This window comes from Lissotriton vulgaris, chromosome 3_2, assembly GCF_964263255.1.
Source record: "Lissotriton vulgaris chromosome 3_2, aLisVul1.2, whole genome shotgun sequence".
Classification (NCBI taxonomy): Eukaryota; Metazoa; Chordata; class Amphibia; order Caudata; family Salamandridae; genus Lissotriton; species Lissotriton vulgaris.
The window spans coordinates 153331416-153356863 of NC_141690.1; the positions used below are offsets into that span (position 1 = coordinate 153331416).

Consider the following 25448-nt stretch of genomic DNA (forward strand, 5'->3'; position numbering starts at 1 on the left):
AAGAACCCACACCTGCCTTTATCTTATAATACTTTTGTCCTTAGGCTTATGGTGGATACTGGGTCCCCTTGAAACTGGATTTTCTGTTTAGTTCATGCCAGAACTAATTGCAGTATCTCTAGATACCCACTTCTAAACAAAGTTGGACCTCAGGAAGATCAGAAGAGGACTGCACCAGCAGTTGGTTGCCTGAGAGGAGCATTGAATGACTGTGCTTGTTTCCTTTCATACTCTGTGGGCTACAATGGTCAGGGATGCAGTAAACTACAAGAGGCATTTTCTACAACTGCCCAGTTGACCAGTGGGAACTGGCCCTGGACGGGATCCCTATGTAGGCCTATGCCTGACACCCTGTGAGTCTCTAATTATTTCCCCTGTGGTCCTGGGGGTGCTGTAGAACTGTACTCTTGTGGTGATTGGGATTTTATGGACTTAAAATCTTTGACAAGAATGAACTTGATTGGTGTATCTGACCCACTTTCCACCGTGGACATTCTCAAATTGTGCTGAGGTCCCTGACTAACGCGACCGCAACGCCAACCAGATGGGAGGAGGCATCGCCATCATCCACAGGGACACCATCCGTCTCACGACCAGCACCGACAACACCCTGACCAGCGCCGAACACCTGCATTTCCAGATCCACACCAACCCGAACACCACCCTCAGAGGCACCCTGATCTACCGACCCCCTGGACCACGCACGCAATTCAGCGAGGACATCGCCGACTTCGTCAGCCCGCATGCCCTCCCCTCCGCTGACTACATCCTCCTGGGGGACCTGAACTTCCACCTGGAGAACAACAACGACCACAACACCAGCACCCTGCTCGACAACCTCGCCAACCTGGGACTCAAGCAACTGGTGTCCACCCCCACCCACCTCGCCGGACACACACTCGACGCCGTCTTCTCATCCAGCACAGACATCAACTTCAGCCACGCCACAGAGCTTCAATGGACGGACCACAGCTGCATCCACTTCACCTTCAAGAGAACGACGACCCACCAACACCAGCAACAGGCCGCCCGCAGAAGCTGGAACAAGATCACAGCAGACCAGCTAGCCACCTCCCTGAGCCAACACCCTCCTGCCAGCTCAGCGAACCCCAGCCAGGCCGCCGACAACATCACGAAGTGGATCAGCAACTGCGCGGACGAACTCGCCCCGCTGAGGACCCCGCCCAGCAGACCCGGCAGCAAGAAGGCCCCATGGTTCACCGACGAACTCAAGAGCTCCAAGAAGAACTGCCGAGCCCTCGAGAAAGTCTGGAAAAGGGACCCGACACCGGACAACAGGACCTCCTACAAACTGGCCACCCGGAAACACCACCAGCTGATCCGCGCCGCCAAGAGAACAGCATTCAAGGACCGGCTGGACAACAACGCACACAACAGCAAGGAACTCTTCAACATCGTGAAAGAGCTTTCCAACCCCAGCGCAGGAAACAACGACATCACCCCATCGCAAGACCTCTGCAACTCCCTCGCCTCATACTTCCACAACAAGATCACGGACATACACAGCAGTTTCAACAACCAACCAACGCACACCACGACTGACCTGCCACCCCCCCCCACCACCACCCTCCACGCCTGGACCCCGATCAGCACAGAAGACACCATCCGCACGATGAACTCCATCCACTCCGGATCACCAACCGACCCCTGCCCTCACCACGTCTTCAACAAGGCCGACGCTGTCATCGCACCCCACCTGCGAGACATCATCAACACATCCTTCGACACCGCCATCTTCCCCGAAAGCTGGAAACACGCCGAACTCAGCGCTCTACTCAAGAAACCAACAGCGGACCCCACCGACCTCAAGAACTACCGCCCCATCTCGCTTCTCCCGTTTCCAGCCAAAGTCATCGAGAAGACCGTCAACAAGCAGATGGCCGCCTTCCTCGAGACGAACGGATCCCTCGACCCCTCACAGTCCGGCTTCCGAGCCAAACACAGCACCGAGACCGCCCTCATCGCCGCCACCGATGACATCCGAGCCCTGATGGACAATGGAGAAACAGCGGCCCTCATCCTCCTAGACCTCTCCGCGGCATTCGACACGGTCTGCCACCGCACCCTAATACGGCGCCTCAGCAACATCGGAATCCGGGACAAGGCGCTGGAATGGATCATCTCCTTCCTCGACGGAAGAACACAGCGAGTCCGCCTACCACCGTACAAGTCAGAGGCCTCCGAAGTCATCTGCGGCGTCCCCCAAGGATCATCACTGAGCCCCACCCTCTTCAACGTCTACATGAGCCCCCTCGCGGCCATCGTACGCAAACACCACCTCAGCATCATCTCCTACGCCGACGACACCCAGCTGATCCTCTCCCTGACCAACAACCCCGCCGCCGCCAGAGCCAACCTGCACGAAGGGATGAAAGAGGTAGCCGAGTGGATGACGACCAGCCGCCTGAAACTGAACTCGGACAAGACGGAGATCCTCATCCTGGGCTCTTCACCCTCCGCCTGGGACGACTCCTGGTGGCCTCCCGCCCTGGGCACCGCACCCAAACCGACAGACCATGCACGAAACCTGGGCTTCATCCTGGACTCCTCCCTCTCCATGACCAGACAAGTCAACAGCGTCTCCTCGGCTTGCTTCAACATCCTACGCATGCTACGGAAGATCTTCTGGTGGATCCCCTCAGAGACCAGGAAGACCGTCACCCAGGCCCTCGTCACCAGCCGACTAGACTACGGCAACGCCCTCTACGCCGGGACCACCGCCAAGCTCCAGAAGAGACTCCAGCGGATCCAAAACGCCTCAGCCAGACTCATCCTCGACATCCCACGGTCCAGCCACATCTCCGGACATCTGAGAGACCTTCACTGGCTCCCCATCAACAAGAGAATCACCTTCCGCCTCCTCACCCACGCACACAAAGCCCTACACGACCAAGGCCCGAGCTACCTCAACAGCCGAGTCAACTTCTACGCTCCCAAACGCCACCTCCGATCAGCCAACCACGCCCTCGCCGCCGTCCCCCGCATCCGAAGAGCGACTACAGGAGGAAGGTCCTTCTCCTACCTGGCCGCCAAGACCTGGAACTCCCTCCCGTCCGACCTGCGCCTAACCCAAGACCACCTCTCCTTCAGGAAGAAGCTGAAGACCTGGCTGTTCGAGCAGTAGCGGCACCCCCCCTCCCCAGCGCCTTGAGACCCTACGGGTATGTAGCGCGCTTTACAAGTGTCACTGATTGATTGATTGATTGACCATTGAGGATCGTATTCACTTTTCGTTTTTTGATGCCTTTTCTACTTAAAAGGCTAAAAATTGATATTGCCGGTTCTCCTTATTGGGTTTTTATCATTTAGTGTAATTTAATTTATTCAATTTTACTCTATTTCACTAATTCGGTTTGGTCTTTTTATAGGTTTGCATTTTAACTGTATTACTGGTTTGGTATTGCATAAATATTTTTTCACGTTGCCCTAAGTTAAGCCTGTCTACTCTGTGCCAAAGCTACCAGGGGCTTGAGCTCAGGTTAATTTAGTGAATTTGAGGGTTCACCCTGACAAGGGTTGTGATAGTTCCTTGAGGTGGGTAGTCACCCTTCCCAAATAATAATTACATTTCTTACAGGTGGGAACTGTTTCTTAACTGTCTTCTGGGTGATTGGCAGGCTCTGTGAACTGTCATGTCCTGAATGCCAGGCCTAATATGAAATTTAGGATAAAGTCTCACCTTGACTGTCTCTTCATAATTTCTGTGAGATTTAAAATCCGATTGGGCCTGAGTCTATAGCTATTTATTTGGCTTTGTTAATTTCTTGGGAGTATATAGAAAGATCCAACTCATCTGACACCCTTTTGGGCCTACATTTAATTTTTATCTTGTTGAGTTAATGTTTCATGACAGTTTATTTATTTTGATTTCTTTTAATTGGTGTTTGTTGAGTAGGTGCAAACCTAAACCAACATGGCACAGAATAAGACATGTTAACATCTGATTACAGTATATCACAAGAACAATGGTCCCTAGACACATATAGTGTTTTTCATCCAAATGTATAATTTATTTGTAACAATGGAAAAAAGTATTTTAAAAAAAAACTTTGAGTGTGGGCAACGCCAGCACTACCTCTCCAGGGCATCTGTTGGCAATTGGCACCAGAGAGTTTATTTTATTTTATTTCATCCCCCTAGGGGGCAGATAGGAGGTTTGCCCCAGTTTTCCCATGCGGGCCAGAAAGCCACGGTATGCAGGAATATATATATATATTTTAAAATAATGAGGGGGGGTTCTGGCCTATACTAACATCTGCCCCATACTCCCCCTTAAGCTCTAATAGTCTTTTTGCTACCCTGTGCGCTAAGAAATCCCATCCCAATGGCAAACATGAGGTCATTTGATTCCTTTGTGTTCTTTTTTTTACATATGGGTCAGGAGAGTGTGGCTAACTCCCAGTATCGTCCCACTTTTAATGATGATTGGCTGCACTTGTTGGGCTTGGATAGGTTTCTACCTGGGAAAATGTACCAGACCCAGACAGTTCTGAAAACTAGACATCCGGGGAAGTCCAGGGTAGTGGGCTTCGCGAGGATCACACAACAATTTCTTACCCATAATGCCCTGCAAACAGCAAACTTTGACTACAAGCACACATTTTTTTCACATGTCTGTGAGGAAAACTTTTGGAATCTGCGGGAAGATACTAATTTCCTACCACCCAGCATTACCCCAAGTCTCCTGATAACATTGGTAATTCACTTATGTGGGTGAGCCAAGAGACCTTGACACACAAGGCCCTAAAACGCTACATGGACAGATCAGTTTTAGGTGTAGCTGCGGAATTTGTGTCCGTGCTCAGCTGCCACCCATGTAATCCTATGAACCACAGACAATTTTGAAAACTAGACAACCGGGGTATTCCAGGGTGGTGTGCCCTGCATGTATCTCATAAGGCTTTCTTACCCGCAATGTCCTGAAAACCGCAAACTATTCCTGAAATTTACCTTACATTTATGTAATGAAAACTTCGGAATCCGCAGGAATCCACAAAAATCCTACCTCTCTGCATTACCCCACTTGTGACAGTAAAAACACTGTGTCACTTGTGTGGCAGGGACTAGTCATTACACATGCAACCTCAGCATCATTGTGGACAGCATACTGACCATGAAATGCTAGATCAACAAGGTTGCCTCTGCCTGCTTCCACACCCTTTGTATGCTTTGAAAGATCTTTAAATGGTTCCCCATCAACCCAAGGAAAACTGTCACTTAAGCCGTAGTCACCAGCTTTCCAGCCTGCTGCAGCACGCTCTACGCAAGAATCACCACCCGCATTCTGAAGATACTCCAAACTATTCAGAACGCAACTGCTAGACTCATCTTTAACCTCTCCAAATGGACCCATATCACCCCCCACCTCAGGAACCTCCACTGGCTCCCCAACCAGGAAAGATGCCACTTCAAGATCCTGACACACTCCTACAAGGCCTCTCCAGGACCAAGGACCAGCATTCATCAACCACCGCCTGAACTTCAATCATCCCTCCAGACATCTGCTTTCCGCCTCCCTTGCCCTCGCACACACTCCTGCATCCGCCGAGGCTACAGTGGAGGACGTTCCTTCTCCTACTTCGCTGCCAAGTCCTGGGGCGACCTCCCCACTTCACCTCTGAACAACATCCTTCCTGCAGGAATTCAGAAAGGGACTCAAGAAATGGCTTTTTGACATAGCCCAGCGCCTGGGGACTCTCTCAGGTGATTAGCCACACTCTATAAATCCCAATTGAATTGAATGGGAGCCCTTGTGAGAGGATTCCCATTGACCTTGGTTTGATTTGTTCCGGTTCAGTTCTTTTTTCATCCAGTTTGCTAAGTTAGATATGCAGATGTTCAAGTTTGACCTGGTGGTGTGGTTGTTGTTTGTGAGGGAAAAGACAAGCTGGGTACCATCTGCACAGGATACAATGTTGATTATGTGGGATCTTATGGCGTGGGCCAGTTGCGCCATGTATACGCTGAACAGGGTAGGGCTTCTCGATGATCCTTGATGAACTCTGCAGATGAGGTTCTTGACTTTGAATGTGTAGGGCGGGAGCCTGATTTCCTGGGTCCTGTTGGAGAGAAATGAGGCCAGCCAGCTCAGGATAGGGCCATCTATTCCGTAGCTGTGGAATCTTGTGATGAGGGTGCTGTGGGGGACTGTGTCAAAGGCTGCGGAGAGGTCGAGTAAATTTGTGCAACGGTTTCTCCTTTATCCATGTCGTCAGTTGATGCGATGAGAGCGGTTTGTATGTTGTGACAGCCTGACTGCGAGATGTCTAGTAGGTGGTGATGTTTGAGATGATTGGGGAGTTGTTTGTTGACTGCTTTCTCCACGATTTTCGATTGGAAGGGCAGGAGTGAGATCGGTCTGTAGTTTCTGAGCTCTTTTGTGTCTGTTGTGGGGTTTGCATGTTTCCAGTTGTCAAATAAGGCTCCACTTTAGAGGGAGGTGTTAATGATGGTGGTCAGCTGATCAAAATTCCTTCTAGGTTGAAGATATGGTGGGGGGCCCCAGCTTGGACTGTTCTTCTGATTTCAGCTGTGACTTCTGGAATGAGGAGTTTCCAGTTGGTAATGTGGTGATCCGATTTGGCGATGGTGGGTAGGTGATTGATGAGTTCTTGTGTCTTGTATTGGGGGTCGAAGTTGCTGTGGATGTTGAGGATTTTGCTGTGGAAGAAATTGGAGAGGTTGTCTCAGCGGTCTTGCAAAGGGGTGAAGAAGCTGGTGGAAACTGGGGGGTTGGAGTATTCTTTGATGATGTTGAAGAGCTCTTTGCAGTTAGAGCTTTTTTCCAGTCGAAGGGTAAGGCGGTTTTTCTTTCCAAGTAGTGTTGGGTGTGGTATTCTCTGAGCGCAGACTTGTTTCCTGTGGTGGTGTCCCAACTGATTCTTCATTTTCTCGCCAGCTTTTTGCAGAGTTGTTTGGAGTTTCTAAAGCCTTCATTGTCCAGCTGACTTGTGTGTTGGTTTTTGAATGTCTGACATTATTCAGGGAAGCCCAGAGTGTCTGCGCTGATTGGGATTCATTTGTTGAAGGCTTCGATGTTTGCACGCAGGTCTCTGACAAGGTTTGGTTGGTGGGTGAGGGTGTTGGTCCAGTCTGTGTCCTTTATCTTGTTCCAGCTACGTCTGAGGTTGTAGGTAGTCTTGGCTGAGGAGGTTTGGGATGAGTCGATGTAGTGAACGATGGAGTGGACTGTCCAGGTGAGCGGAGTTAGGTGACTGAATTTGACCTTGTTTCTTGCTATGAAAATGGGGTTGACTGTGTGTCTTGCATTGTGGGTCGGGCCATTTACAAACTGGGTGAGTCCTAGGGTCTTAAGGCTCTCGAGTATGATAGTGGAATTAAGATCTTTTCGGTCTCCGAGATGTAAGTTGAGGTCGCTGAGTGAGATGAATTAGTTTAAGCTGATGACAATGGGGGCAATGAAGTCTGTGAGGAGGTTCCTGAAGGTGGCGCATGGTCTGGGTGGTTGGTAAGCTAGGGTACCTTTGATGTAGGTATGGTTGCCAGTCTGAAGTCAGAAGTTCATTTGTTTCATGTAAATAGTGCCTTCGTCAGTGAAAGTGGTGCAGATGATGGAGTAATTGTGTATGATGCGAGTCCTCTTTTTTTTTTTTTCTATCTGTACGAGCAGGAGATCTTGTAGCCAGGTGGAATGGCTGTGACGATGGTGGGTGCCGATAACGGGGTTGGACAAGTCTTTGCCAGGAAGATGATGTCTGGGAGTGCGTCTCAGTTGTGTCCCAGATCTCAGTAGCATGGCTGCTGAGAAATTTGGTATTGAGGAGCATGCATAAATGCGTGACACTGAGTTTTGTGTGAGGTGTAGGGAATGCTTGAAAGTGTAGGTGAAATGGCAGTGAGTGCAGGTGAGCAAGGTGAGGTGCAGAAGCAGCTTATGTGGTGCTATCTGGTGTTGAGTGCATGCAGGCTTCGTAGTGGCGGTGTTCGGTTGGAACAGGGTCCGAGGCCCTGAGCCTGGTCCAGGCGGGGACGGACTTGCCTTTGATGTGCCAACGGAGCACCGCTGTGTCTGCCCCCTGTGCAGTCAAACAGTGGCTGTCATTAAGTATGTCCTGGAAGGGGAGTATTGCGGTGGGGGGGGGAGAGGGCAGGGCTAGGGAAGGACGTGGTGCAGTAGGCGGCAGAAGGCATGCAACAGAGATGCAAAGGAGATGGGAAAGCGCGGGGAGATGGGAAAGCTCAGGAGTAACGGGTGCAAAGGAAAAGCGGACACAAGGAAAAATGGCAAAGAGAGGCATAAAAAGAGGGATTGGAAAGTGGAAGAACGGGCACAAAGAGAGAGATTTGAAAATTGACACAAAGAGAGAGAAAAGGACGGAGAGAGTGGAAAAACAGACAACACGCAGCACAAAGAGAGAGAGTAGAGAGAGGAAAACGGGCAAAAAGAGGCCCAAAGGGAGAGAGTACAAAAGTAGAAAAACGAGCACGAAGAGAGAGATTGGAAAATGGATAGAGAGAGAGAGAAAAGGATGGATAGTAGGGCGAGAGCAAGAAAGAAGGAGTGCAAGAATGATGCAGGGCCTCGAGGACAGTGAAGCCGGGTCTAAAGAGCTTTTTTTTGTTGGATTTATTTAAAGATCTTTATTAAGAAAGTCTCATAACATGTTACAATATATGCAGACGGAAAGTCTGTAATCAACAAAGAAGACCACATCTGTTACATACATTGTAGGAACAACCATGCATAAGCAGCCCGGTATATTACGCAGAGAAAAGCTGTGTGGATTGAGGCAGAAAGGACAGGGTAACGCCTGGGAGAGACCAAGTGCTGATGAAAATGGTAGCAAGGAATCAGTAGGGTGTGCGCACGGAGGGGCCGCACATCATGAGCCATCCTCGGAGGCTGCCGACAGCAGAGTGCTAGCTGAGGGCGTGGTAGAGGCCGCAGAGGGCAAGGCTCTCTGGCGCTGGAGGTAAGAAACGAGGGGACCCCAAATGTCAAACGGGCAGCTGGTTGCCAGCAGCCGCTCCCAGAATTCGGACAGAAGTATCTCACAACTCGCAGCGTCTAGGAGCCAAGCGCTGACCTTGGGTGCCAGTGGCGTCACTAGGGTTGGTGTCACCCGGTGCCAGTAACTCATGGTGTTACCCCCTCACGACTCACTACATGGACCTCCTCTGCTCCGAGTCCGCCAGTGGACACAGTTGGCAAATAACTGGACCATACCATACTATCAAATATTGTGCCACATTACGCCTGGTGATTTAGTCAACCCTCCCACATAATGTGGCCCACCTCTACTGCATAATTCCAGTGGCCCTAGCTACGAGTGGCATTAGGATACTAAATGGCCCTGGCCGAGATGAAGGGCAGTCAAGGTACTGGGGAGTTGCTTGTTAATGACTTACAGCCGCAGCTGCTGTGTAACTCATTTCTAGATATATTAATTTTAAGGATGTTTACCTTGTGTGGATAGCCTGGAAATCTCCTAGACCTTAGTTTGAAATCCTCTGAAATATAGGCATTCCATCTATTCCATCTTCTAGTCTGTATGAATCCCTGAAATTGGAGGAGTTGGCATAAACACTTCACGTTGAGCATTGCATAGCCCTATACAAATTCATTTTGCATTAGATGTCATAATCTGTGGGGGACATGAAAGCTGAAGCCATGTTCTCACTCCTCAATAACAAGCAAATATACATTTCTTGATAAGGGTGGTTGGTTATCATAGCTCAGATCGCAACGCGTCGGAATATTGTCTCAAATCTACAAAACAGAATATGAAAACTATTGGTAAAGAAATTAATAATGAAACTCTCAAAATAGTTTGAGCCGACAGAGTTGAATTGGTATGGAATAGAATGTACGTTACTCAACCCAGAGTGCTTCTAACGACTCCCTCAACTTTCTACTACCTTCTGACTAGTAGAGATGTTCCTAACACATAAGCAAATTAAAGGTTATTTCCTCTTTCCTCCATCTTTCTCGTTTTGGCCTTCTCTTCCTAACTGTTCTTGCTCCTTTCCCAATCCTGCTCCTTCCCTCTTGCAAGCTCCCATCTCTACCTTTCCTCACCTCCCCTTACTCTCACGGTCCAGATTTTGACATGTCTACACATTCACCTCCTGTCTGCCTATGCCCCCCCCATCATCCACTTGCAATAAATTACTCCAAAATCGGAAATGACAACTTTTAGAACATTCCTGTGCCTGCAGATTTAAAAAGGAAAGACCTTCTATTTGGCCTTTAACATGTTTCATGCAATGTTTTCATTTTTGCGTTCTCTAGCAGCTAAATTACAAGATGTGGGAACAGGATACTTCGTTCCAAATCCGAATTTCAGCAAATTGTGTAATTCTGGGAAAACTGCGTAATTCCCTTATCTGCCTAAAGTTCGATCCCTGTTTCCATTTATTTGTAAACGCTAAAAAATACAGGACTATGTTATTGTTGCGATACGCTTGACGGCAGGCCGGCCGATAGCTGCGAATATGGAAGATTAAAAAAAGATTTCCAAATGAAGTTTACATAGCTGCACGTGTGGGGGTATGTTAGTACTGCTATGCTAATATTTTCAGGTAAATATATACTTTATTGTATGTGTCTCCTTAACACACTAAGACACCACGGTGCAAGTACTGTACACGTTCATCACTTAAATAAAAGTGAAAATATACTGCTTTCAACTTAATTTCTTCACCACTGAAAAATCTGGATAAGTGCCAATAGGAGAAAAATAAATGCGAACGAATCCAGTCTGAAATGTGAAACATCCATACTTTAGAAGCAGGATCACCACTTATAACAAGAAAAGCTAGGGGCGGGGTGCCCGTGTGTGCCCGTGTGTCCTGATGTTTTTCTATGCACACTCAAACAAACGAGCGTGCACACACTCACCTTTGAGGTTGAGGACATCTGCAAAAACTCTCACAGAGCTGGACCGCGAGACTCCGAGCATGGGAACAGGGCCTCGCTGAAGAGACAGTTCACTGTTCGCCCCCTTGCTGCTGCACTGGACGTCAATGGACGTGACGTCCAGACGTCAGTAGACTTGACGTTGAGACAGGCCGAGAGGGGTGACGCTGGCGCACGTAAGCGTGCAGCACTTTTGTTTTGATCAGATAGGTATAGTTCTTTCAGGCCGGCTCCGAGGGCAGCCGCATGTAGGAATGAGGTGGCAAATACCTGATCGGCATGCTGGACCTGCACGTAAGGCGGCATCCACCTTGATTGCTCCGAAGTCCTTGCAGTTTGTAGATACTTATTCTCCTGATTATGAAGCAGAATGGGGTGACACCAATCTGGTTACTAACACAGTGTAACCAGATTGGTGTCACCCCATGTGATGGTGTCACCCGGTGCGGTCCGCACCCCCCGCACCCTCCTAGTGACGCCACTGTTGGGTGCAGGCCTTCATCCCCAGTGCATGGAGACCCTATGCCGTGCAAGAACGAGCAGCATGGCAGTCATCCGGGCAGTATTTGACAAAGCCTAAGAGGCAGAGCAGTGGATCTGGCGTGACAGGCGTGGAGGTGATCTCAGTGATGGCAGCGCACACATCTTGCCAATAGGCAGAGACCTTTGGGCGGTGCCAGGCTAGGAGGGAAAAGTCGGCAGCGGGAGCGGCGCATCATAAACATCTGTCGCTGGGAATTAGGCCCATTTTGTGCAGCATGGCGAGGAGCGGTATAATCTATGCAGGTATTTAAAATGTTTGAGGCACAGGGGGTAATTGGAGGACAAGCGTTTAGTCTGATTGACCTCTTGAAAGAGATTGGTGCTCAGATCCTCACTCATGGTTCTGGGGCGTGGTCAGCAGTTGTCGGGGACGCCGCCAGTGTTAGTGCATAAATCCTGGTGACCAGCTTTCGGGGGGAGCTGGATGTGTAAGCGAAGTCGAGGACAGCCATCGAACGGGGGGTGCTGGTGAAACTTGGGGTGAATCTCCCTGCAGGACGCTCTGAGCTGGTAATACAGCAGTGTGTCCATGGGGCCAAACTCTGCAGCAAGTGTAAAGAAGGTATTATCAGGATAAAGGTCCGACCATGGATAGCCCTAGGCGAGTTGAACGCTTAACCATTCCGGCAGTCTGCAGAGGGGGGAATGCCGGGTTGTGTGCAATGGGCATGGCATTACCGGAGAAAATTCTAGAGCCGGAGTATCTCCTGAGTCCGTCCCAGGCCCAGCGGAAGGTTTCCACCGTGACTATTTCGCCGCACAGGGTTTTGTAGGGGCAAAGAGAGCAGTCAGAAGCGGACAGGGGGCAACGAGGTCAACCTCCACTGCAAAGTGAGGTTGCAACCTGAGGTGAAAGTAGCTGGCTTGGGCGCTAAGGGCATATCATTCAAAGTCTGGGGCACCCATTACGCATCGAAATAAGGGCAGTGTGAGAATGTTGTATGTTATTCTGGGCTGGCGCCCGGCCCAGACAAGGGTGATTATAAGTGAGCGGAGTCTGTGAAAAAAGTTAGCCGTGAGAGGGATGGGGGTGTTCAAGAAGAAGTACAGAAACTTCGGAAGCACCCCCATCTTTGCAATGGCGATGCCTAACGCCAGGGAAAGGGGCAATTGTTGCCAGAGGTGAATCTTGGTCTCCAACTAGTCCACTGCCCGGCCGAAGTAAGCCTTTTTAAAGTTCATCCACATCCCTGCTGAGCCAAATGCCTAGCTATCAAGTGGGACAAGACGCCCAACCAAAAGGGTAGTCTGAAGTGAAGGGGACAGTGGTGTCCATGAGGGGAAAAAGAACGGACTTACCCCAGTTAACCTGGATTCTGGAAAGACCCCCCAAAGCGCACCACCCCGCTGACCTGGGGCCGAGATTCTCCCGGGGATGGTGGATGTAGCGTGACATCGTCCACATACAAGGAGACAACCAAGGCACGAACCGCGAAGCCGAGACCCCTCTGGGTGTGGTGTTGCCAGAGCCTGGCAGCAAGGGGCTCCATAGCGATAACGAAAAGCATGGGTCAAAGTGGGCACCCCTGCCTTGTGCCCATTGCGATGGGGATGGGCTCTGTGATTTGACCGTTGATCTGAGGGCGAGCAGTGGGGAGAGTGTGAAGAACCTGAAAAACCGGGCTAAAGCCTAAGCGAGGAAGAGGGTAAAAGAGGAATGGCCACTCAAGAGTATCAAAAGCTTTGGTGGCATCCAAAAGGGCAGCCACGGCCGGGAGAGCGGGGTTAATTTGATGAAGAATGGCGAATATAGTCCGGAAATTGTGCGAGGTGGCATGGCCGGGGATGAAGCCGGACTGCTCTGGGCGTGCGATCAGGGGCATGAGAGGGAGTAGGCGGGAGGTTAGCAATTTGGCAAAGATATTATTATCTGTGTTGATGAGAGACCGAGGGCGATAGGAGTCACGGAGCTCAGGGGACTTGTCTGGTTTCAGGAGGAGTGTTAGTAGGGCCCCGCGGACCGAAGGAGGAAAATGGCCACACTCAAAAGATTCATTGTACATAGCGGCAAGGTGAGGAATCAGGAGGGGAGTGAAAGCCTTGTAAAATGATGCAGGCAGTCCGTCGGAGCTGGGAGTTTTGTCGCCTGGTAGGCCATTAATAGCAGCCAGTATCTCTTCCTTGGAGAAAGGCTCGTCAAGGTATTCCCAGTGGCTGTTACACAGCCAGAGAAGCTGAAGAGTATCGAAGTATTGATCAAGGATGTCATGCGGGGTGTAACTCCAGCGGTGTAGAGTTGAGAGTAGAAAGTGGTGAATCTGGCCACCACCTCGTTAGGAGAGGTTGTTCTTTCCGGGCCATCATCCTGAGGCGTGGCGATATAGAAGGCAGCATGAGGCTGCCTTAGGAGAATGGCAAGAGTCCTGCCTGGGTGATCTCCCTCACCGAAGCAACGCGTCCTTGCCTCCCTGCCCAGAAATGAGAGCTCGTGTCAGGGCTAGGGTCCAAAGATTGCAAGGAATCCAGTGCCTTGATCTCCCCCTCCAATCGCTCAAGAGCACCACGAATAGAGTGAAGTACTCCAGAGGGTCCATAAGAACTTTGGACTGGTCGGAGGACCTGTTCAGGTAAGTGGAAGCTGGTTCCTCGTTACCTAAGGTTGGCTATCTGTGCATTAAAGGCTGTGTTGGTGCTCAGTAAATAATAGATGAAGTGATTTGTGGAGGTCTGTTTGGTCAATTTGCAAAAAAGGGAGCAGGAGATTAGATGTGCCTCCCTGCTACCGCTTTTTTCATCTTTTTGCCTCTCTCCAACTCTGACTCTCAGTGCAGCTTTCTCTTCTGCTTTATTTTCCTTTTTCTAATTATTTCTTCTATTGCCACTTTCTGCCTTCTTTTACCTCCTTTGCTGCCTTTTCGCCTCAAGCGACACTTTGCACACTTGCCTGCTCCTTTCCCGTCTCCTCGATGCCCCCATCCCACCCACCATCCTCAAGATCTCCTCCCGCCCTCCTGGCTCTCTTCCCACATCCCCAACCTTGTTATTGGTGGCCACAGTGTAGACAACCAGCAGACTCCAGCAGTGGGCACGCCAAAGGATGATTGCTCAGAATCTTAAGTTAAATGCTACTAAAACTAAGCTCCTTCTCATCTCTTCTCAAACAGCCTATTTACATTTTTGAGTTTAATTGTCTCTATCAACTTTCTTGGCTCCTTATTTTTCAACACAGATACTGCTAAATCTCTTCATTCTGGGCTTGCGTCTTGACCTGCATAAACGTTTTAAGTCAATAGGCAGGGGTGCAAATTACAACTTCAAGTGATTTGTAGTATAAAACCATGATGTCTGAAAAAGATGTGGAAGACGTAACCCAAGCACGGGTTCTATTGAATTGACTGCAGCAATGCCCTCCTTACTGGTATTTCTAAAATGCATCTTGCCGCATTGAATACTGCTGTTTGTCTGCTCTCTGGGATTCATTCTGAACACATCACCCCTTTACTGCTCTATGATTGCTCTAATTTTGATGGGAGGACCATATTCAAACTCTCAGGCTAAGTACATAAAATCCTAAATTCTTACCACTCTCTCTACTTATCGCAGTAGTTGAATTCCTCCAGAGGTCGCCACCTTCTGCATAGTATAGAAACCCTCTTGCTGGAAATCCCTCTCTTCAGCAATGTTGTTCTGCCCCCATCCATACCATTAAACTGTTATCATTTTTCAAAGGAGAATTTAAATGCTCTCCCTTGGTCACCATGTCTCCTCTACCTCTTGGTGTCCCTGACCTAATATGGTTCTTTAGTGGTCTTGAACTCAGTGGATATGGACGTTTTGACTATTTAGGCTATTTGGTTTATTCTGTGATTTTATTTCCTCCAACTAGGCACCATGTATACTTCTTCGTTATTGTTGAATGTGCACTTACATGGTTATGTTTTGTTGCTTCCATGTGTATAGAAGCTGATTTATTTCCAATTGAAGGTGTAGCTATGTTCTGACCACTGATATATGTGATCATTGCATTTTGTAGTACGTAGGCTACTGTTTAGTCTATGGTAAGCACTCGGAAGGTCCAGGGTCTTGTATATGTTCTACAAAAATGCCAAATAAGTAAATACTGCGACCTTGTGAGCCAGCAGATGTTGAAGCTAAACACTTTTCTTGGAAAGTGAGGAGGTTGCATAATAGTATTAAGCAACACAAGGTAACTGTAAATGCTAATTGGTTAAGGATAGGTGTAATGATGTCACAAGATATTCATCGTCTTAACCTCAACATGATAACATTATTCTTGCTTGTTATATTATTGATATTTCATCATCCCTTTACACCGGGTTATCAGCACTGTCAGGTTTCCATAAGAGTATAAAATATTGGTGTCCATTTGAATCCAAGCACTGAGGACAAACCCATAAAAATGATGAATGAAGCCATGACGAGGCCAGGCAAAACAGGCTACTTAAAGCTGAAAAATAAAGAAACATAAATGAATAAAAATACTTGCAAGTTAGAAGAAAAATAAATAAAACCATTATCTATATATTAAAATACTGGAGCCAACCGAATATCAGAAGGAAGTGAAACAACAGATATATAATATAATATAATATAATATAATATAATATAATATTTCATACGCCATTTGACAGAAGACCAAATCAGAGCTCCAAGATGGGAAAGATGGAGAATAAAGTTAGAATATTTTGAAAAGCCACGTAAAAAAGACATAGGAATGTACAAGCATGAGACTTGCTAGTCAAATTAGTACCAGATCAAGTAGAAGACCTAGTTATTACACTTACTAAGCTAGAAATAGGCACACGTAACGTACTCCTAAAGTGCCTCAATGTAAAATTTGATTCATAAAGAAACATAGATTTCAAATGATACCCTTTTAATACTGCAGGGAAATCTGAAGAAGAAATTCCGGATGATTTTGTTACAAGATTAAGGAAACGTGTAGCATTTAGTGAGTTTACAAAATTAAATAATTAGATATAAGACTAAGGATAATCCAAGAGTGTAGTTCTACAGGATTTAGAAAAAAAATATTAGAAAAACAGATGCGCTTACAACCATACTGAGGATGGTTCGGAAACCAATGCAAAAACACATAGTCAATTTCAAACAAAAACACAGAACAAGTAATATTTGTGATAAAAATGGATCATGTAAAAAACACCTACGGTATTTGGTAGGGCATTAAAATGTTCAGTTTTTGCTGGACAGTCGAGCAGCTTGCAATAATGTGGGTGCTTCAAAATATGAAAGATGCCTAAAATTACCCAAATTAAGCTTAATGTAAATATTTTTCAGTTAGCGAGATAGACATCCTGTAATCAACTTGGGAAATTGCCTATGTGGATGTACATAACGAAGAAGAATTTAATGTCTTTCAAGGGGAAGTTCCAGGATCTTGTTTAAGTAATGTCACAGCACAATTGATTGTTTTAATCACAATGACTTCATGTTGCAAGAGATTCAAAGCATAAGGAAATTAGAATGAACTTTAATTACTTTTCATATAAATAAGCCGATTACACAACTGGTACAGGTTTAAAGGAGAGTGCTAATACATCTGTAAAGCAAGGTGCAAGATGAAGTGCTATTGATGCTTGATTGTGAGAAATTTGGTTGTAAAAGGTCGACAGTGGTGTTAGCCCTGGTCAAGCAACAGCCATGATCTCTTGCAGGGTGAACCATAAAAAGTCACTAAATTAACCTGTGCTTAACCCCAGGTAGCTTGGCTCAAAAAGCAGTCCGGCTTAACGTATAGGCAATCTGTAAAGTATGTATGCAGTACTCAAACAGTAATAAAGTGAAAACAATACACAAGAAAAATCCAACACCAATTAAAAAAAATTGAGAACATTTTAAAACATTATTTTACACCCTAACAACAAAAAAATTGAGAACATTTTAATAAATTATTTTACACCCTAACATCAAACAAACAATCAGGAGAACAGTAGTTTTGAATTTGTAATAGTTATAAGTAAAAATTAGCACCTAAAAGATCAACACGCCAACCCCAGACATCTTGTCACCCGAGACCAAGTCAAAAAGGCTGAGATACAAGAAGTGGATTGGGCTTGGTCAGCTTTGATCTTCGTACTTAAAGGCATTTTGAGAAAAATGTTCTGAGAAGGTAAAGTTCAGCGGAACAAGGCTGCTGGCAGAAACAGTTCCACGAAGCCGAATGAACCTTTGGTGTGGGACTGCTGAAAATGCTTTGCTTCTGCGCAGAAGACTGTGTTGGGAGAAACTGCAAAGTCAATTCGGCCAGCCATGCACCTTGGGCAGATAGGCAAGCCGGTTGGTCCTGGTCTCCTCCAGGTTCTCAGAGCACCTTTTGGCCCCAAAATGTCCAAGTCCATCTGGGCACCTTTAGCACCACAACCAGTGGTCCAGGACTGTTGGGAGATGACTTGGGGCTTCAGGACTTACTCAGGCTGGGTCCAGGTGTGAGTTTTAAGATGATGGGAGCTTTTTGTGTCCCTGTGTTGCACCTGCACCACCTGTGCCCTGAACAGGAGGCCAGCAAGCTAGCACTTGGAGTCACTCTGGTAGTCCTGGGTTCAGGCGAAAATGCAGGGCTAAACAGCAGGGCTGGCCTCTGTGGGTTCAAGTTAGGCTCAAAGCAACAAAGCAGTCCTTCCAGGTATAGCAAAGCAGTCTTGCAGAGTGCACAGCAGACTACAACAGCAGGAAGTCCTCTTGAGAGTCCTTCAGTGTCGGTAATGAAGTGAAGAGTTGGTGTCTGAGGTCCTATGCTCACACCCTGGTGCCCTCCTGGAAGGTGGGAGAAGCTTTTAGACAGTGGCTTTGAAGTGCATGGAATTTCCTAACTCCCCTCCCTGGCTGCAGTAATAATTTGGAGGTGTTTGGTCCTTTGGGTGTAGACAGAGCACCTTATTTAGTTGCAAGTGGGGCTCTGCTCAGCTTCACCATCCATTCTGCCAGCTGAATGTCCATTCATACAAACCTAATCCCTCTATTTTGTGATTGTCTGGGAGGAAGTCACAAAGTCTGTCAATTAAACTCAGTCATGTGATTTAAGACAGGCTATAAAGACAAAAAGACTAAGGGTAAAAAAGTGCTGAGTTTCGAAAAGTGGCATTTTGGAAATGTTAAGCAAACATCCAACTTTACCATTAAATAGGGGTTTTCATTACAGTTCCATGGACACCAAACATGAAATCGCTTTCTGCTTCCAATTGGAAAGTCCAGCGTATTCAATGTCATAAGGAATCTCCAATGTTATCCTAAGGGTTGGGGTAGGTCTCACAACCAGGACATGTAAGATTAAAACATATGTGTTCAACCCTTGAATTACAAGGCACCCTGCCCTATGGGTTTCTTAGGGCCTGTGTTACTGGTGACATTTATGTAATAGAAGTGGAGAAGTGTGGAGAAGTGTGGCTCACTGGTTAGAGGAGGCATACCCTGAAGCAGAGGTCAGACCCGGAACCAGGGTTCGATTCCCGACGCGGCAGGGCCCTGAGCCCAATTGTCCACGGACTCGATAATTCTCGCTTCGGTGCCCACTCTAAGCACGACTTCACACTATGCAGCTCTGGGCAATAAGCTTGCTTAATCTCCACAACGGCCCCCCGCGGCGGGATGCCTGGCTTTCACCTTGGGGATGCCCAGTACAGGTTATCTCACAGGGAAAAGCCAGGACGGGTTCCCAATGCAAGCGCCGAGATGCCCTAGGGTAAGTCGAGCGCTATATAAGAAAACACATACATACATACATACATACATTAATACATAGAAGAGGAGTTTAAGGCTTGGCTAGGGGGTTTTATTGCAAAGTGCACAGAGTCCCTAGGCCAGCAAAAATAAGTTCAACTAAATAGGAGGGGCAAAAAGTTTGGAAGAAGACCACTCCAAAGGTGACAGATCTAACAATGATACCATAGAATCTGCGACTGGTCCAACACCATGTGTTTCTCCTATAGTTATGGTGCCCAAAGCGAAATACAGATTACACCTAATTATGTGTGGTCCTGAAATTGCCCACTGTGGTGAATGAGAGAGGGAGATATCCGAGGATGGTGGTGTTCTTCAAATTATACTTCTGCAAAGGGTGGAGATAGAAGAACAGTCAAGATACATAGCAACATTTTCTGTGCACTGTGGACAATGTAAACATTTACATTTTGGAATATATTCAGCTGGCAAAATGTTTCCAGAGACAATAAAAATTATGATTAGATAACTTATAAACTGAATTAATTATAGTGACCATATTTTGTTTTTTGGTAGCAGTCAACAGTATCATGATAATGTGCTGATAGAGTGCATACACCTAAGTAAGATTGGTCTTACCTTGAAAGCAAGTACACTTGTAATACATTCAATTTTTCTGTGTTAGACAATATCCTAGCATTGCAGTTTTTGTCATGAGGCACTATGACTGAGTGGACACTGATAGCTCCTTGTTTCTGGTGTCTTCTTCCAGTGCTGTCCTTTGGCCTTGTGATGGTCGATGGAGCATGGGTAATTAAGAAACATTCATTCTTTATGCTATGATTAAGAATTTTGCAGCAATGACAAGAACAGTTTTATAACCGGTGTTAAGGCAGAATTTCAGATCCTCGGCCCAAGTAAAGATCCTATATTTTTTAAAAAATTGTTTAAATAATTATGCAGAGTTAAATGCAGTATAGCAGCAACGCTTATGCAAAATAGATTCATTATTGTAGTTACAGACTCTACAGTGTGTTTGAATGTGTGCTTAGTCTGTAATCCTTAATGGGTATTTTCTGACGGCATGTCCCACTGGATGGCACCCTTAGATAGTACTAAATTGTGTTTATATAGTAGGAAAAGATCATTGATGGACATGGCCTGACCGTTCGAGTTTATGTAAGTCTGTAACTCTCGTTATATTAAGTATTTGCCTCTTTAGTTTTTATTTCTGTATAGGAAGGATCATTGTACGATTTATATTCTTCCTATTAGCATTTTTAGCATGTTATCTTAGGTTAAGTATTTTGACCATGGGTTGTTCTTGGCCTTGAATATCTTTCTAATATCATCTTTAAGGATTATGGTTTGCCAAGCATGGCTTTGTGGTGTGTCCAAACAACTCAAATTCAAGACCTATCTGTGAGGCAGTTGAAGAAAAATTCTGTATGCCATACTCTGAAATGTATGTAAAGTCAGTCAGAAGTCTGACAAAAGGCCTCTGGTGTCCATGAGCGATTGTAGATCTACATTTTGCTTGCATAACCTTTAGTAAGGCTTCCACTGTTGGGCTGTAGAGTTTGTATTTCTCTTGCTCAAAGCCAGAATTAAGCTAGGTGCTTTTTTTAAATTCGAGGTAAGTGTTTCAGTGTTGTGCCAGGGTCTAAAACCAGACGCTTAGATAGTTATACGTCAAAGTATGTCCCCCAGCCTTGCTGAGTCTACTTGCCAACATTTTTGGCTTTGGTTTTGTACTTTCCAAATACTGTGACCCAGGGATCTGTTGTGTAAGAAATATTTCTTCATACATGTAACTAAACCTGAGGCTTAAAGGTAATTTTATCTCGGATTTAGCAAGGGTGCGTTATCTGAAACTGAAAAAGGTACCTGAATTTGACCACCTGAAATGCCTATCAAAATGTTATTACAATATACTATCCTTATTTCCAAATCTAAAGGTACTTGTGTGCATAGTGCCTCTGCACTGAATAATTCCTCTTTGTTCTGAAGGCTTTGTTTTGTTAAACTAATTTCCATTCATCGGCTTGTTTCTATATGCTTTTGAAATCTATTGATCATTTTAATGTTTTGTTTCCCTTAGGAAAGTATGCATGCTTATGCAGCCAATGTTTACACTTCTGTTGTGGAAGAACTAATAAAAGTTAAGCAGCGCAAATTTATTGCAGTCGAGCAAGAGTTTTTTCGACTTTGGTGGGACACTGTAGCTACTGAAACTCAAAGACAGCAGGTAATAATTTTTATGATATGTACTTCATACTGTTCCTTAACCAATCATAACTAAATCTAGATTTTCTAATATAGTCGTGGGGAAGTATGTTGTGCCATAATCTTAATAAAATGCGCAAATCTGCTATTTTCCTGAACTGATACAGATGACTATTGAGGCACAGTGCTACAAAAAAAAAAGAACACCTTTCACGACAATGGGGAACTACATCAGCTCGCTGCTGGGCCACTTATTCCTCACTCCTAAGAAAAGTGCAATGCCATCAAAATCTTCTTCAATTTAAAAGTACAGAATATCTGACAGCACATCGAAAATATCAAGCCGGCTTGATCTTTTACATCCACCCCTTTCCAATTGTTAAATTGTCAACGTTCAAAGGCCTATCTTTCCCAGTTCTCACTAGCATACTTAACCTCCTCAAAACCACTTCTTAGGAAGATGATGTCTTACCCTCTTCCTTCAACCCCTACTTACCATTGCCAATTCCTCCACCTCTCAAGACCTCTTCCCAGAAGCACTTAAGGCAGGCTGTATCCACATACCCTTAAAGAAACCTGCACTAGACCCTGATGACCTCAACATTACTCACCTACCATTCATCAGCCTGCTTCATCTTCTACGCCCACTGCTTCCCAGTTCTGTAATTGGCAGCGTTCAAAGGCATATCACTACCAGATCACGCAGATATACTCAACCCCCTCAAACCCACTTCTTATGATCTTACCTTCATCCTATCTCTCTCTAGGAATGCTCTCTAACTCCTGCCTACCATTGTCAATTCCTCCCTCACTCAAGGCATTTCCCCAGACACTGTCAAGACAGGCCATGTCCTCCTACTCTTAAAGAAACATACACTAAACCCTGATGAACATCTACTATCCCATTACTCACCTACTATTCATCAGCAAGTTCATTGAAAAAAGCAGTCTATGTTCAACTCAAGATCACATCAGTACTAACCTTCTCCTCATGGCTTGCAGTCTAGTTTCAGATCATGGTACAAAACAGAGAGACCAGAATTTTACACATTGTAGATAATTCCTTCTTGCCAACAGATGAAGATGACCCCAGCTTCTAGATATTGCTGGACCTCTTATCTGCTTTCGACACAGTTGACCATCCTACCCGCATACACCCTGTGGAGTCTTGAATGGAATTCACAGGCAGTACCCTTCACTGGTTCTCCTCCTTCCTTTCCAACTGGCATCAGTTTGTTCCGTTCGGTACCTCCAAGTCAAAAAAATTAATTATCACCAGTGGAGTTTCCCAGGGTTCGATACAGTCTCCTGTCATCTTCAACCTTGTGCTACGTGGTGCTGCCTGGTGCTCTGTTCACAGAAAACATCATAATTCACGAATTTGCTGATGATTGCTAACTCTGCTTGAAAGGCGGTTCTGCTCCAGCCATCCAATGTCTCAAACACTGCTGGTACTCCATGCAGGCCTGGATGACCATCCTCACCCTCAAGGAGCAAAACAACAGAGATGGCCTGTAACCAGCTCTCTCTTCTTTAGAAAGTCAAACCTTTCCTTACAGAAAGTGATTTCCAAACTGCTGTTCAAGCCCTCGTACTTTTGCATTTAGATGGTGGTAAAGCCCTGCCCTTTGGCCTCCTAGATTCCATACTGGGATAGTGCATGCCGCAACAATTCTTATCCAGTGCCTTAAGACATATGATCCCATCACCCCCATTCTGATGGAGCTAATTAGCGCCCCCTAGTCGCCACACACCATTTTCAAAACCAACTGTATTATTTACACAATCACAAAAGCATCCCTGCTTATCTTGCAAACAAGCTCACCAACTCTGGTTGTTCTCTGGGCGCCCTCAGCCAGGGCATCATCAGGTTGCAGACTAAGAAGTGTAAAAAATTAAAAAATACAGCAGTTTTTTTACACCTATTCATTCAATACAACTCCAAGTTTGGAAAGGGTTGAAGACTCCTTTCTTTAAAGAAGACTACATTACTTTGCATTACCCAGCCACAACCGAGTTACCTCTTGTAAGAAAACGGGTTATTGATGGGGGTGGGGGAAGTGGAAATCATTCTCCAGAAACAACCTCAATCCATGTTGGTGTGAACCACAAAAGTCACTAAATTAACCTGTGCTTAACTCTTTGGTAGCTTGGCTTAACTTTGAGGTACTGTCTTCAGTATTTATGCAGTACCCAAGCAGTAATAAAGTGAAAACACAACACAAGTAATATCCCACACCAATGTAGGACAATAGGGAACATTTTAATAAATAAAATGACACAAACATTTATTCCAAACCAATTAGAAGAACCAGAGACGTACATTTTTAAATTTTTCAGTGAAATTTAGTGCCTAAAATATCAAAGCGCCAACCACGGGTCAAGCTAGACCGGTGCATAGTCACAGGTTTAGGGTGACCACATTTGAGCTCGGCTTTGATACACCTGGTGGATTGGACCCCTCTCTACTTACCTTGGGAGAAATCCTGAAAAAAGTCAAGGAGAAGATGGAGTTCAGCAGGGCAAAGAAGCAGGCCGTGTCCGAGGAGGATTCTTTGTTGCCGTAAAATGCTAGCTGAGGAGAAGTTGTCAACAGGGGCGGCAAAAAGAGGAGAGTAGGAGAATCCTGATTTCCAAACCAAGGAGGTCATTGTTGTCAGTGGGGAGCCTGTCATGTTGTTGAGCCCAATAAAGATTTTCACCTCCAAACTTAAAAAACTTTTTCAAAATTGAAAACCTCCTGAGGGACCAAACTGTAGCCGAAGAAGGTTTCACAAGTTTGTATATCGTCGTTCGTAGGTCGCGCTGAACAGGATTTTCCGCTGCAGAGAAGAACATAGAGGAAGCTACTGGAAAGTTAGGCTGACCAGCAATGCACCTTATGGGATCGGCTGGCAGGCAGGTCCTGTCTTTTTATTTTTACGGAGTTTTATATAGCGCAAACTTGACCTGAAGGTATTGAGTATCAGATCGCTCTATACGAGCACCAGTTCCATTACATGAGGACACATTTGTTTTTGTTAGGCACAGGAAGATTACATGATCTGACCAGAATCACAGAATGTTGAGCGTCCTTGCTGAAACTCGAACCCGGTTCTCTAGATTTGAAGTCAGCTGCCTTAGCCATTAGGCCACCTCCTCTCTACAGTTCTTCTGTCATTTCTTCTGGCACTTTTTAGTAGAAATTTATCGAAGTCCCTACTTTAAGGGAGCAGCACACTTAACACCATATCCAAGGGTCCAGGACCTGGGGCTGGGGGGCACTTTCGCTGTTAGGACTCACTCCTGAATAGACCAGGTACAGGGTTCAAGATCTCTGGAGCTTGTTATTTTTCTGTAGATCACACAGGATGCCAGCCAACTAGCTCTAGGAGTCACTCTGGTAGTCCTGGGTTCAAGGAGATGGTCATCTTTCCTTCAAGCAGCAAGGCAGGCCTTAAGCAGCAGAGCAGTCCTCTGAAAAGCAAGGCAGGCCTCAAGCAGCTGGGAAGTCCTCTGGTAGCAGCAGGGCAGTTCTCTGAAGAACAAGGTAGGCATCAAGCTGAAGGGCAGTCTTCTACATTCCAAGGCAGTTCTTCTGAAGTATTACACAGGTCTAGCAGTGTACTAAAGAGGTGGTTAAGAAGGTCTAAAGTTTAAACCTGGTGCCAGTCTTTGAAGTGGGGGTGAAATCCTGGCCAATTCCACATCTGGTTCTGGAAAGTTCTCCCCTTCTCCTGCCAATGCTCCAAGAATCAGGTGTTACAAAAGGCTAGTATTAGGTTCCCTTTTGTGTGTGTGCTTGAGGCAGCCCTTTGTAATGTAAGTGGTGCAGGAAACAGCTCCGCCCTAACCATTTCTGACCGAATGGCCTATCCTGCTAAAAACAAGTCCCTCTTGTTCTCACTTTCTGGGAGAAATGCACAAAGGCCAACAGCTAAGCTATTCATAATTCTGTGACGCAGGACCCTCGAAGCAGTCCCCAAATTGTTAGGCCAGGAAAATGGCAACTTTCTAAAAGTGTGATTTTCAGGATTGAAACTTAAAATCTGGCTGTACCATTAAAGTGGATAATACCTTACAATTCATTTGAGTCCAAACATGACATTCCTAATTGTTCTCATTCAAAAGTTAGCATTTATTAAATGTTATAAAGTAAACC

The 25448-nt window shown here is 46.1% G+C and overlaps 1 protein-coding gene across 1 annotated transcript in view; it reads left to right on the plus strand.

Moving 5' to 3' along the window:
• Positions 1 to 25448, plus strand: part of MAN2B2 (mannosidase alpha class 2B member 2) — a 331173-nt gene that overhangs the window by 8124 nt on the left and 297601 nt on the right. The window contains exon 2 of the mRNA XM_086964114.1: positions 21183 to 21329. Within this exon, the coding sequence (XP_086820240.1) occupies positions 21183 to 21329 (147 nt within the window). The remainder of the gene's footprint in view (positions 1 to 21182; positions 21330 to 25448) is intronic.